Below are 14,543 nucleotides of genomic sequence, written 5' to 3' on the forward strand. Positions count from 1 at the left end.
CTCCCTTATCTCCAAGTTTATCTTTATGCTCTTTCCCCCCTTACATTTAACAAACTCACATTTGTGCCTTCACTCTTAGCGTATTTAGCACTTGCTCTCACTTCAATCAAGAATCCCCACTATATCAGCAACATTATTTATGCATTTTACATTTTATTTTATTTTCTATGGCTATGCAAACAGACTTACTGTAGGAAAAGCGGGCAAGTTCTCACCACTATGAAAATTAGTTGTTTCTTTTTTACTGTCTCCCCTCCCACACATGCATTCCCGCACCCACATAAGGCCATTAGCAGAATGATTTGGAGCCCCAGCTGAATGTGCAACTGCTGAACAAACACATTTTACACATCTCCCCCCTAACGACTCCTCTACAATAAAAATGTTGGTATCCTTGGAACTTTTTTGCCACTTCAGAATCTTTCTTCCCCTTAGCTTTGAGAGTCAGAAGCAACTACCTTGCCCTTGTTACAGCTTTGATTGTTCTAACAGAGAGATAAGATGTAACACAAGCCACCCTGAGTCCGTTTGTGAAGAAGGCAGGATATAAATCCAAAGTAAATAAAATAAATAAAAAACCAGGGATATAATGCAAACTCTGATCAAATAATATCAATCAGACTTCATGGAAAGTCTATCAACATAGCTATCAGTCAACTTTATGCCCCATCTACAGATGCTGATGAGGAAGAAGTTGAAAGCTTTTATGCACATATCCAGGAAGAAACTGAGCACACACCTAAACAAGATATGTTGATAATCATAGGAGACAGGAATGCAAAAGAGGAAAGCAATGTAAAATGAAATGTTGGAAAATTTGGACTAGGAGCATGAAATGAAGCTGGACAATAAATCATAGAATTCTATTAAGACACCAAGTTGTTCATTGTGAACACATTTCAGGCAACTGAACAGATTATTGTATGGACATCATTGGACGCCAATACAGAAATTGGAAGCAGAAGATGTAGAATTTTTATTTTCTCCACTAGAACAAGACTAGGAGTTGATTGTGGTATAGACCATCAATTGTTAATATCAAAAATCACAATAAAGCTGAAGAAAAACACCAAAACATTCACAGTGCTAAAATACAATCTATACAACATTCCTGAAGAGTTTAAAGACAACGTAAACAACAGATTGGCATTATTAAAATAGCAAATGGGAACCAGAAAAACTATTGACTGAAACCAGAGATATTATCAAGGACGAATGCACAAAGACTACTCCTGTATCCAAAAGTAATGAACAGTCGCAATAGATGACCAATAAAACTCAAAAAATTGCTAGAGACAGATGAGAAGCAAATGTAAAAAGTGACAGAAATAAATCAGAAGTCTAAATACAGTGTTCCACCAATTTGTAAACAGAGACAAAGGGAACTATTATAATAACCAATGCAAAGAAATAGAAGGGAACAACAACAAAACCCGGAAAAACAAGAGATCTGTTCCACAAGATCCAATAAATCAAAGGGAAATTTAAAGCACAGTTTAGGCATGCTGAAAGATCAACATGGAAATACATAAACAGTTAAAAGACAGGAACAATACACTGAAGAACTATACAGAAGATATGAAAGGGTGACAGATTCCTTCAAAGAAGAATCTTTTGAAGAAGAACCTGCAGTTTTAGAAAGTGAAATGAAAGCTGCACTTAAAACAACTGGGAGAAACAAATAATCAGGAGTAGGGGGATATCAGTAGAGCTATCTCAAGCTACAGAAATGGAGAACATCAAAATCTTAACAAGAATATGCCAACAAATGGCAAAACAATGGCAACCAAGAAGAAGCTAGAAAAGATCCTTAAGTGAAAGGATGCATCACTGGTGAACAGGACTAAAATAATCCATACTACGGTAATCCCCATTACTCTGTAGGCGTGTGAAAGTTGGACAATGATGAAGGCTGGCAGGAAGAAAGCTGAAATGTGGTGTTGGAGGAGTTTTATGGAAGGAAGGAAGGAAGGAAGGAAGGAAGGAAGGAAGGAAGGAAGGAAGGAAGGAAGGAAGGAAGGAAGGAAGGAAGGAAGGAAGGAAGGAAGGAAGGAAGGAAGGAAGGTTGGTTCTAAATCAAATCAAAACTGAACTCTCTTTAGAAGCTAAAATGGCTGAATTGAGGCTATAATACTTTGGTCACATTATGAAAAGACAAAACTCAATGGAAAAGCTGAAGGTAGCAGAAAAGGAGGTAGACCAAACATGAGATAGATTGACTCAGTAAAGGAAGCTACAGCCTTCAGTTTGAAAGACTTAAGCAAGGATGTTAATGATAGGAAGTTTTGGAGGTCACTGATTCATTTAATTTTTTTTATTTTAGGCAATTTACAGTCCGCCCTTTCCCAGGGAGGGGCTCAGGGAGGATCACAACATTCTAAAAACAGTATAAAAGCAACAGTTAAAACCAGAGCGATGTGAACAATTTGACAGATCATAACAGAATTTCAAATGGCAGCTCAGTTAGTCACATATTATATGAACCAAAGATAGTAAATAAAATAACTTTATATTACAGCAGAGATGGATCGCCACATAGGGCCAGTTGGTGGAGTAGGACACCTGCTACCTCAACCAAAGACCTGGCAGAATAGCTCTGTTTTACAGGCCCTGCGAAAAGATAACAATTATGTGAGGGCCCAGATCTCTAGAGGGAGCTGATTCCACGAGCCTGGGGCCAAGGCTGAAAAAGCCCTTGCCCTAGTTGAGGCAAGATGGATGTCCTTCGGCCCAGGGACAGTCAGCAGATGTTGTGAGCTGGATCATAGTGATCTCTGGGGCACATATGGAGAGAGGCGGTCCTGTAGATATGTTGGTCCTAGGCCGTGTAAAGCTTTAAAAGTCAAAACTAAAACCTTGAAATGGATTCGGTACTCAATTGGTAGCCAATGCAGTTGATGCAGCACCGGCTGGATGTGTGCCTGGAAAGGCACTGTTATCAACAACTGAGCTGCTGCATTCTGCACCAGCTGGAGTTTCCGGATCAGTCTCAAGGGTAAACCTACGTACAAGCTACAGTAATCCAGCCTGGAAGTGACTGTTGCATGGATCACTGTAGCCAGGTCCTGGAAGGATAGGTAGGCACTAGTTGCCTGGCCTGCCAAAGATGATAAAAGGCAGACCGAGCAACTGCTGTGACCTGTGCCTCCATTGAAAGTGAGGCATCCAGTGTCACTCCCAGACTCTTCACCTTATGGGCAGGCACAAGAAATGCACCATCCAGGGTTGGGAGCTGGATGCCCTACGCTAATTCTAATCCACCCAGGTACAGGACCTCCGTTTTAGCTGGATTAAGCTTCAATCAACTTTGCCTCAACCAACTTGCCACAGCTTCTAAGGCCAAGGTCAGATGCTGGGTGGCCATCTATCAACAGATAAAGCTGAGTGTCATCCACATATTGATGACAACCCACCCCAAAACCTCAGGCAATCTGAGCAAGGGGGAGCATATAGATGTTAAACATCATTGGTGAGAGAATAGCTCCTTGAGGTACACGCATGGAGGTGCCGCATGGAGATTTGCTTGCCAAGCGCCACCCTCTGTCCCTGACTACGGAGAAAGGAGGAAAACCACTGTAAGGCAACCCCCTGAACTCCAATGTCAGCAAGGCGGTGGGTCATTAGATCATAATTGACCATGTCAAATGCTGCTGATAGGTCTAAAGGCAACAACAGCGCTGACCTGCCTTGGTCGCCATACATCAGGGTTGCCATACATCAGAAGTGACTAAACCAAGGGTGTCAAATCAGGCCCCCGGAGGGCTCCTATCAGGCCCCCGAGCAACTGGATGTCATCTGCTTCCTTCTCTCTCTCTCTTGCTTCCTTCTGCATCACAGCTTGCTTTGCCAGGCCTGCTCAATCGCTTAGAGCCAAGCCTCTATTTTCTCCGGGAGCTGAGGCTTGTCCCTTGGGTGGGTGGGTGGGGGGGGGAGGGAGAGCTTACTCTGCCAGGCTCTTTCAATTGCACAGCACAGCACAGCTACTGAGCTAAGCCTCTCTTCCTTCTATTGGCTGAGGATTTCCCCCTTCCTGGTCCCCTGGGGATGGAAGGAAAAAGCCAGAGCTTCCTTTGCCCAGTTCCCTGGATCCCATGGGAGAAATACCAATGTGTGCTGTTTTAAGTATTTTTAAGGTTTTTTTAAAAAAAATCTTTGTTTTTTCTGTGTCCTTCCATTATAAAGTTTATATCTCTGCTACCTAATCTTAAATAGGTACACACATGGCCCAGCCCAACAAGGTCTCATTTATGTCAGATCCCGCCCTCATCACAAATGAGTTCGACACCCCTGGACTAAACAGCACTTAACACACATATAAATACAATATCCTTACAGCTACCCACTTTCACTGAACTCACACTCTCTACCTTTTTCATTGTAAAGATACCTCTTCTTTTTGAGTCTAACAGTATTACTTATGCTGATCTTTGAAACAGAGCAGGTGACATAAAAATAAATCTGATTCCTAGATGCTAGTGTGCAGGAATGGATCATGAGCTTCAGGCTGCAAAGAGACTACCACACCAAACAGATGGTTCATACTATCATCATGATTACAGAGACCCTGTGTTAAAGAACTTTAGACTTGATTCCAGGTATAGTTCCCTACAGCCCTAACTATCAGATACTGAGTAAACAACAATAGCACCAGACATCCTAGGCTAGATGAAAACAAGAAAGAGCTGGGTGTCAATAGCATAAAGATCTTGCTAAGTTCCAAGACTCTGTACCATTTGGTCTGATATACACTGGAAAAGAGGAGAATAAGAATCCTCTAGATTAGGGATAGATGAAACAGTATCCACCACTATTGTCCATGAAGGTTCTGACCAAAATAGAACCAATCTAGAGCACTATGATAGGTAGTACTGTCTGGATATAACTCATACTCAACTTTGACAGTTTTAAAGGAAAATGGAGTTCCACAGCTAAGGAGTCACCCACTGAGTGTGCCAAGAATTCTGTACCCCAAGATTATGGCTGGAAAAAGTATGCAATACTGTGAATACATATCTGTTTAACTTGCAAGCCACAAGTATTTCAAAAACCCAGTAAAGCTCTGCTGCTACAAAGTATATAGGGCATAAAGAGCTGGAGGGATATTTCTCATCAACTGCAGAATCTGAAAAGACGTCACCAGGACACAGATGATTACAGCACGAGGCCTCTTTTCTTTCTTCTTCCAACCACATGCTACTAACAGTACTGAACATCTTTCAGTGTAAGGCACTTGTAAATAATGTCTCATGACATTATTCTGGGGTGGTCTGTTGAGTACACATTCCTGGAACATCCCAGTACTGCTAGCTTCCTCACTGAGGAAGCCTCATGTATTTTTTGCTGATATAATAGAGTAGCCTTTTGTACTATACCTTATCACCCTTTTCCTCAGGTTCATCCTCATTAAGAAATTCTCGTTTTGGATAAGGAATCTGGCAGCCAGCAAACACACTGGAACACAGAAAGAATACAACTGATACTGTGCCTTCATTTGCAACCTTCATTTATTCAAATGTTGATTTCCTTTTACTGATTCTCCGCAACTAGTAACTAGCAACAGCAAATAAATACCATAAAGTGTACATTCAGACACAAAATATAAGCTTATGGAAACTTCTCCTGGCCTTCAATAGCACCTCTTGAAGGCATATCTACAGCACAATTTTAAAATGTGTTCTGCTACCATGACTCTTAAACAATTCTAGAAACTCTGTAAATCAGTTTTGTGATTAGAGGTTTCGAACACTATATCTCAGGGTTTCTTGGGAAGAAGCTGAGATAGTAAATTTAGTTTCAGATCAGTTTAAATATGTATTGTAAATTCAGTCTATGAGGATCTCTGCATCTAAAACCTGTACTTATTCCATAAGACCATTTTAGATCACATACATTTCCATTATTATTGCTTAAACACTAACTATCAAATCATTTTTGTTCAAGGATCCCCCCCTCCCCGCCAAGGGATGCTAAATGCATGGGGAAAGATGAGATAGAAATGTGGCAGCAATCTCATTGTGTGCATTTGTCCTGCTCACATAAAGGGCTATGTATGTAGGCACCTCTCAAGACTACAGGGGATCAGAAAAAAACAGGCCTCCTGAATGTGGGAAGAATTCCCACAGTTGTACATGCAGAGGTTTTACAGTGAACACACTTGGGTTGGGGTGGACATAAGAACATAAGAGAAGCCATGTTGGATCAGGCCAATGGCCCATCCCGTCCAACACTCTGTGTCACACAGTTGCCAAAAAACCCAGGTGCCATCAGGAGGTCCATCAGTGGGGCCAGGACACTAGAAGCCCTCACACCATTGCCCCTCCCAAGCACCAAGAATACAGAGCATCACTTGCCCCTTGTTGCAACTCTACTCCTCCTATGTCCCTGAAATGTCAAATGAAAAATTTTCAAATGTTCTCATCCTACAGGGTAAGCTCTCATCTCTATCTCACGTCTTGTTGCATTCCAGCAAAAATGAAAAACCTGTCACTTCTGTGTCACTTCCTCGGACACCACTGATTTCCTTTCTTCACTGAAAAATCACTTTCTAGATATTGGACGAGAAAACTACCTCCAAGAAAAGGCAAATAATTAAATACTTTTTATCTTTTTCTGAGCATTCCCTTATTCTTACTGAATAATAATAATAATAATAATAATAATAATAATAATAATAATAATAATAACAACAACAACAACAACAACTTTATTTTTATATCCCGCCCTCCCCCGCCGAAGCGGGCTCAGGGCGGCTAACAGACATGGAAATCCCATGATTCATATAAAACAATGTAAACAATTTTAATATTTTAAAATTTTACTTTTTAAAAGCATACTTTCGCTTTACAGTGAAGGTATTGCAGAGACATAATAAAAAAAATGTTCTGACTAGCAGTATTTTACATATTTAAATATTCATAGCGGTTTTGCATTACATAGAGGAAATAATAAAGAATATAAGAGGCACATACTCTGATGTAGGAAGTGGATCTTCCTGGAAATAGGGATCCTGCAAAGCTTGCTCTGAGGTAATTCTTTTTGTAGGATCCATAGTGAGAAGTTTTTGAAGCTGTGTAGTATAATATTACAGAAGATTAGTTTATGTAACTGCCATTAAAGAATATGCCAGGTAAGTCCCCTACAAATATACGGTTAATTGAAAGAAATGCTGATCAATATTCCCTCTAAGCTGCAGAGTCTTGTGAACAGAAATTCTACTTTGTGAGCTACTGGTATTAAAGTTGTGAGCTACAGGCATCAGAGTTGTGAGCTACTGCATAAATTACTGTGCTTTGGGGCCATTTTTCCTGAGCCAAGACAAAAATTTGTGAGCTGGAGGCTAAAAATCTGTAAGCTAGCTCACACTAACTCAGCTTAGAGGGAACACTGATGCTGACAGTTCACTAAAGAAAAAAAGATGCGTCAATTTGTAAAGCTAACCTTTATATAAACCAGGAGCAGGCAAACCTTTTAACACAAGGGCCCCCCTCCCTCTACTGTCTGCCACTGAAGATGCTGGTGTGCTAGCAAACAAAGGGAAGGGGAGAATGAGGGTTATACTTGGTCAGACAAGCTTAAAGCAAGCCAAGCCCCAACAGCACCAGAATCTTAGGGATTTCCTTTGGATTCAGCTGGTGACAATACATGTCTGGGAGGCAACAACAGGCACAACCCATGCCTGTTCCGTTCTCCGGGACCACTTGTCTCAGCAGTGCTGCCAGCACTTCATTCGCCTGAGTAGAGATCTGGCCCTGAATACCAAGCAAAATGGTCTGCTTTGCCACTGTTGACAAGTATGCCACAAAATGTAGCAGTTGGTGCAATATAACATACATCAATTCAATTATGCCTAATTTAACTAACTCAAAAAGACTAATCCAAAATAATCAGAAAGAGGAGCCTGTAAGGAAGGGATGCTGCACACAATTCTTCCTGATACTTATCATGACAGTGAAACTACTGCCAAAAATCACCAGACAACAGCAAATACATTCAAGCTTTGCAATACCGTTGCTTTTTAAAACTGGTGCATTTTCACCCTAATTTTCCGCAAGAATGCTGAGTCAATGTTACAAATAAAGCAATGTCAACAGTACAATGATACTGGCACCATTACCTACCAAAAGGAATACTTTGCTGTCAGGCTTTACTTTGTGTTTTTCCATATATTTTATGAGGCTACTATTGGCATACCTGGAAAAAATTGAATGAACACACATTACAAAAGGATAATACACTTTCAGAAACAAAGAAGACTATTTAATATTCAGCACTTGATACCTAAAAGTGCATAACAGCACTTTTGGGTTATACAAAGCACTTCATGTAGCTTATTCTTTGAATTACCTTGAAAGGTTTACCTGTTTTACAGATGCAAAGCTGAGGCTAAGAACAACTGGCCTAAAGCATTACTCAAACTGACGTCATGTTGATTCATGGTTAGGTTTAACTAGTGAGGCAAACAGGAGCTCCCCAAGTCAATTTCAGGAAACGCCATGGGAAAGAGTTAATCTTCCATTCCCTGTGGTCCAAATTGAGCACCTACATGCCTGAAAACTGAGTAACCCCCGCCACCTCACCCCACCAACAACAACCAATAGGAGCTCTGGAAATGCAAATCCTGGTTCACTTCTGGTTTGGCCTTGAGTCTCATACTATACTAATTCCAAACAGGGTATTACAATTCACATTCAAAATAATGCTTTCTCAGCTTTTATTTGTTGGTACATATGACAGACTGCATCAATCTACAAGACGGGTTTTCTTGTGATGTGTGAATGTTAGTCATCTTTCATAATGTTTTCATGATGTGTACTGATTTACATTTGTCTTAAATGTTACAAGCATGCTACACAGAACTTAGCTTTTTATTGTATTGTTCTTACAGGCGTCAATGTTTGATCCAGCAGAGGAGAGGACTCGTAATAATGGGTTTAAATTAAAGGTGGGAAGGTATCGACTGGATATTAGGAAAAACTTTTTTACAGTGAGAGCTGTTCAATGGTGGAATCAGCTACTGAGGGAGGTGGTAAGCTCCTCCCTCCTCACTGGCAATCTTTAAGCCACAGCTGGACAAACACTGGTCAGGGATGCTCTAGGCTTATCCTGCATTGAGCAGGGGGTTGGACTAGATGGCCTGTATGGCCCTTCCAACTCTATGATACTATGATATGATATGATCGCGATAAAAATGATATATACATTCCCCAAAATAAATACATAAATATGAGTTAAAACTATAGCTACAATTAATCTTACATGCACAGAACTTACGTTGTTCTCCTAAAGTCTTTTTGAAGTGTAGGATATTCTGGCATTTTCCTTATGTCTTCCCAGTCTTTATCTTTAAAAAAGAAAGAGCAATTCCACAACTATCAACTGTAAAACTGTACAAGAAGTACAACATTTTCTTCATCTGCAATCATACATGAATATAAGAAATTAATTTACAGAAAATGAAAATGCAGACCAATTATTTAGCATAAGAATTGTTAGTGACATTAATTTACCTGCAGGAAATCCCATCACACTAAATATGCGATCAAGCTGATCATGGTGAAAAGGATTGCTTGTTTTGATGTCTTCCTGACGACAGTGAAAGATAGGTTCGGAAGTTAATAGCTCTGCAAATATGCAGCCAATAGCCCATATATCTATGGAAGATCAAATGGAACATCTAAATGTCATTTTTAATGGAAGTAAGATACTTTAAAGCAATTTTCATCATTGCAAAGTGATGTATTAAAATATGCAGAAACAGGATACAATAAAAATGTTTTCCTGTGCATAGCCAGATTAAATAAACTGCCTTGTAAATTTTACACTGATAATGCATCTAGGTGTCTCAAATGAATAGGTTAGTTTATAAAGTGAATGAGCAAAAAAGTCCTCAGTCAAATGCTTCAGCCACACACACACACAACTCACCCCCATGTGCACTGGGTAGATATTGAGGAATTCTTGGTTTAGAACTTTAGTTCTTCATGACTTGTTGGATTAAATAACAAAGCACAGTTTATTCTCTTACCCATATGTTAACATTAAGGACAGGTTTCTTACGTGTAACTGATGATCTTCGAGTGGTCATCTGTGCAGTCCCACATATGGGTTTATCCGCCAGGATCGGGCCCACCTCGGAGAATTCAAAGCAATCCTTAAGCGTTAATTTTGGCGTGCCTTTCCCCTCGTCCCGGGGATGAGGCATCGTCTGCGCATGCCTAGACGAGGGGGAGGCGCCCAACCCACTCAGTTTCTTCCCGCCACCGTAGAGGTGTAGTAAATGCATTGATATGATCATCCAGCAACGGGGAAGGCTGGGTGGGTATGTGTGACTGCACAGATGACCACTTGAAGATCATCAGTTACAGGTAAGAAACCTGTCCATCTTCTTCGTGGTCTCTGTGCAGTCCCACATATGGGTGACTGGCAAGCTATTTGTCAGGAGGCGGGTGCTGGATCTGTAAATGGAAGCATTGTTAGTTATTCAAGAGAATAAATTTGTACTCACAAATAGGTAGCAGAAAGGCATCAAACGAAGATCGATCGCAGCACAGCCTGTCCAAAGGACGTATCACGCCGGGCACGGACGTCCAGAGCGTAGTGCGAGGCGAATGTGGATGGGGACGACCAAACGGCAGCAGCGCAGATGCCCTCCATCGGAATGCCCTTGCAGAAGGCTGTTGAGGTTGCAACGGCTCTAGTAGAATGAGCTCGCAAGTGCTCAGGTATGGGCTGCTTTGCCAGTTCATAGCACAGTGCAATAGTGGTTACAATCCACTTCGAGAATCTCTGGGTAGAGATTCTGGCACCCTGATTGTGGGTTGCATAAGCCACAAAGAGTCTACTGTCTTTACGGAACTGCTTAGTTCTTTCGATGTAGAAAGCCAGAGCTCTTCGTACATCTGAGTTATGCAGGGTGCGTTGTCCCGTATCTGTAGGGTGTTGAAAAAACGCTGGCAAGACAGAAGGCTTTCCTAGGTGAAAAGGTGAAACCCACCTTAGGTAGGAATGCGGGGTCAGGGCGCAGTACTACCTTGTTGTGGTGGAAAACTGTGTATGGAGGGTCTGCTCTGAAAGTGCAGATGTCACTGGCTCATCTGCCGGTAGTAAGGGCTACTAGTAGGGCTGTTTTCCAGGTTAGAAGATGTAGAGGAATGGAAGCCATGGGCTCAAAGGGTGACTTCATTAACTGACTGAGAACCAGTGAGAGGCTCCAAGCAGGGTGGATTTTGCGGATTGGAGGATGGAGGTGAAGGATCCCCTTCAAGAATGCCTTGGTGGCAAAATGCGAAAATACAGTGGAGCCCTCAATACATGGGTGGAACGCAGAGATAGCTGCTAGGTGGACCTTCAGAGAAGAGTAGGACAGTCCAGCGTTGGAGAGAGTTAGAGTGTAAGTCAGAATTTAGTTAATATTGGCTGATTCGGGTTTGAATCTATGTTGATTAGCGTATTCAGAAAAACGTTTCCATTTGAAGGAATAAGATTTCCTAGTGGCAGGTTTTCTGGAGTTGAGCAAGATGTGTCGGACCTCCGGTGTGAAGGTTATGAATTGATTCTCCATGCTGTAAGGCGGAGAAGAGCAGGGTTGTGATGTAGAACCTTGCCGCCCTGTTGGGAGAGTAGGTCCTGGGCTTGAGGGAATCGGTGAAATACGCCGTTCGATAGTAGAAGGAGAGTGGTGAACCAGGGTTGGCGGGGCCACCATGGTGTCACTAGGATGCAGTTGGCATTGTCCGACATAATTTTCTGCAATACTCTCGTGATGAGTGGTATTGGCGGAAATATGTAGTGCATTGGTCCGCTCCAGGTTTGTAGGAAGGCATCCCCTGCCGACAGTGGAGACGGAGGGCCGCGCATGTAGAAGCAGGGACATTTTGCATTGTCTGGTGCTGCAAATGCATCAATCTCCGGTGTACCGAATCTCTGAAACAGAGGGTGAAGATAACGACTGTTGATGGTCCACTCGTGGTCGTTGATAGAGTGCCGACTCAGAGCGTCCGCCTGAATGTTCTGGACTCCGGGTAGATGCACTGCAGATAGGAAAATGCCATGGGCAATGCTCCAGTGCCATAGGGCTAAAGCTCGTTTGCACAGTCTGGTGGAAGCCGTGCCTCCCTGCTGATTTATGTAGAAGACAGTGGCTATGTTGTCCGATGTGACCTGGATATGTCTGTCGTGAAGTGACAGAAGGAAGGATCCAAACGCCCTGTGGACTGCCAGTAATTCTAGGCAATTTATGTGGAGAGATCTTTCGTAATCTGTCCACTGGCCTTGTACAGTGAGTTTTCCTAAGTGGGCTCCCCATCCCCACTTGGAGGCATCGGTAGTGACAATCACCGAGGGAGGGGTCTGAGTGAAAGACATTCCCTTCAGGAGGTGATGGTCTATAGTCCACCATTTCAGAGAAGGAATGATATGAGCTGGGATGGTAAGTACAGTAAGTTGGTGTTGGCGTTGGGGACGAAATGTCCGTACAAACCACAACTGAAGAGGGCGCTTGTGGAGCTTGGCAAATAAGAGGACAGAGGTAGTGGCAGCCATTAGTCCTAGCATCCTTTGAAAGGTGAGAGCTGTTTGAGAGCGATGTGCAATTATCTCTTTGGCCAGAGATTTGATGTGTTGTACTCTGTCTGCTGGCAGATATGCTTTGCATGCAACAGTAGAGAGGCGTGCCCCTATGAACTGTATGTCAGATTGGATTTTGTGGTGTTGACCTGGAGGCCCAGGGTAGTCAAGAGGGAGAGGGATGCGGAGACATCGGTCTGGAGCTGTTCCTTGGATTGGGCGATGACTAGCCAGTTGTCTATGTACGGGTAGATGGAGATACGTTGCTGTCTCAGAATTGCTACTACCACCGCCATGCACTTCGTAAATACCCTTGGCGCTGTTGAGAGACCAAAGGGAAGGGCGCGGAATTGATAGTGCTGATTTCCTATGGCGAATCTGAGGAACCTCCTGTGATGGTGGTTGATGGTGAAGTGAAAGTAGGCATCTTGTAGATCTATCGATGCCATCCATGCTTGTTCTGGAATCAGTGGGAGAATGGATTGAAGTGTAATCATCCAAAATTTTTTGTGACCGATATGGAGGTTGAGTTTTCTGAGATCTAGTATGGGGCGCAGCCCGCCGTCTCTCTTCGGCACCAGGAAGTAGCGGGAGTAGAATCCGGTGTGATGATATTGAGGAGGAACTGGTTCTATAGCTCCCTTGTCCAGCAAGGTTGCTACTTCTAGGAGCAGAGCGGGGGGACGGGGGGGGGGTAGCTATAAACCTGTGGTGTTTTGGAGTCAAACTGAACTCTATGGAGTATCCGTTTTGAATGATTGTCAGCACCCAAGAGTCTGAGGTTATGGCCTCCCAGTTGTGGTAGAACGGCTGCAGTCTGATGTCTGGGCGGTGTTGTTGTAGGAGAGGGACAAGGGAGTCAAAGAGACTGTTTGTTGGCCGGTGTTGTCTTCTTTGCAGTTTGAGGGCGTGCCCTCTGTTGGAAGGGTTGTTTAGTCTGAGGAGGCTTGCGTCTCCAAGGTTCGTTTTGATGAGGAGATCTGGAGCATTTATAGTAGTTTGGCTTCCAGGTTCTTTGTTTTATAGTTGATGACTGTGGCTGGATGACCCCTAGCCTTTTGGCCCTCTTCCTGCTGTCGTCTACATTGGTGAGGATATCATCTGTTGTGGCGTTAAAAAGGCCTTGCCCGTCAAATGGCAAATCCTCGGTTTTAAATTTGATGTCTGGCTGCAGAGAAGAAGACCTGAGCCAAGCGTGTCTGCGCAGGGCGATAGTCGATGCTAGGGTCCTAGAGGAGCATTGGGCTGCATGGCGAGCGGTGTTTATCTGCTGCTTGCTGACCCTAGAAAGTTCTTGCAGAGCGTGAGTGGCTTGCTTCTGTGCAGGCTCGGGAAGAGCTGTGACTAAGGAATTTAGTTGAGTTGGTAAGGTTGTATGCGTACGCGGAGAAGTAAGCCATATAGTTATGGATCTTTGTAGTGGCAGTGGTGAGAGAATAAATTTTTCTTCCAATGGTGTCAAGTTTCTTGCCCTCTCTTTCGGGAGGGACAGGATGTCTGGTTTGTTTGGATTTAGATGAAGAGTGGACTATCATAGAGTTAGGAGCCGGATGGTTGAAAAGGAACTTAGATTCAGGAGCATGTACCTTGTAGAGCGCCTCAACCCTCTTAGACGTAGGTGGTACAGAGGCTGGTTTGTCCCAGGCTTCCTTCAATGTCTCCAGATGAACTGGAAGCATAGGAAATGAAGAGCCGACCGGGAGGTCTGCATGCACTAGGTCATAGACCATGTCTGAGACGCTGGGCACGTCTGTCGTTAGCTTCACGTTGAGGGAGTTAGCCATATTAGATAGTAAGTCTAAGTAAGACTTAGGTCCCTCAGATGGAGAAAGGTCGGCCGGTTTGGCTATGTCTGACGCTGGAGAGTGAAGCCCTGAAGCTGAGGAGTGTGAGGACACAGATTGCTCTGCTTCTGAATCATCAAGGGTATCCACTTCTGGGGTCTTCATAATTTGTTCTGGAGTTGTATATGTTTAGCG

General features: G+C 43.0%; 1 protein-coding gene across 2 annotated transcripts in view; it reads right to left on the bottom strand.

Moving 5' to 3' along the window:
* The window catches only part of CDK19 (cyclin dependent kinase 19), a 165,208-nt gene that overhangs the window by 13,191 nt on the left and 137,474 nt on the right, over positions 1-14,543 (bottom strand). For both annotated transcript variants that reach the window (XM_060238154.1, XM_060238158.1), the window contains 5 exons: positions 9,507-9,650; positions 9,271-9,340; positions 8,118-8,190; positions 6,969-7,066; positions 5,373-5,451 (listed from right to left, as the gene is read on the bottom strand). In XM_060238154.1, coding sequence (XP_060094137.1) covers positions 5,373-5,451; positions 6,969-7,066; positions 8,118-8,190; positions 9,271-9,340; positions 9,507-9,650 — 464 coding nt within the window. The remainder of the gene's footprint in view (positions 1-5,372; positions 5,452-6,968; positions 7,067-8,117; positions 8,191-9,270; positions 9,341-9,506; positions 9,651-14,543) is intronic.

The sequence above is a fragment of the Heteronotia binoei genome, chromosome 1 (genome assembly GCF_032191835.1).
Source record: "Heteronotia binoei isolate CCM8104 ecotype False Entrance Well chromosome 1, APGP_CSIRO_Hbin_v1, whole genome shotgun sequence".
Taxonomy (NCBI): domain Eukaryota; kingdom Metazoa; phylum Chordata; class Lepidosauria; order Squamata; family Gekkonidae; genus Heteronotia; species Heteronotia binoei.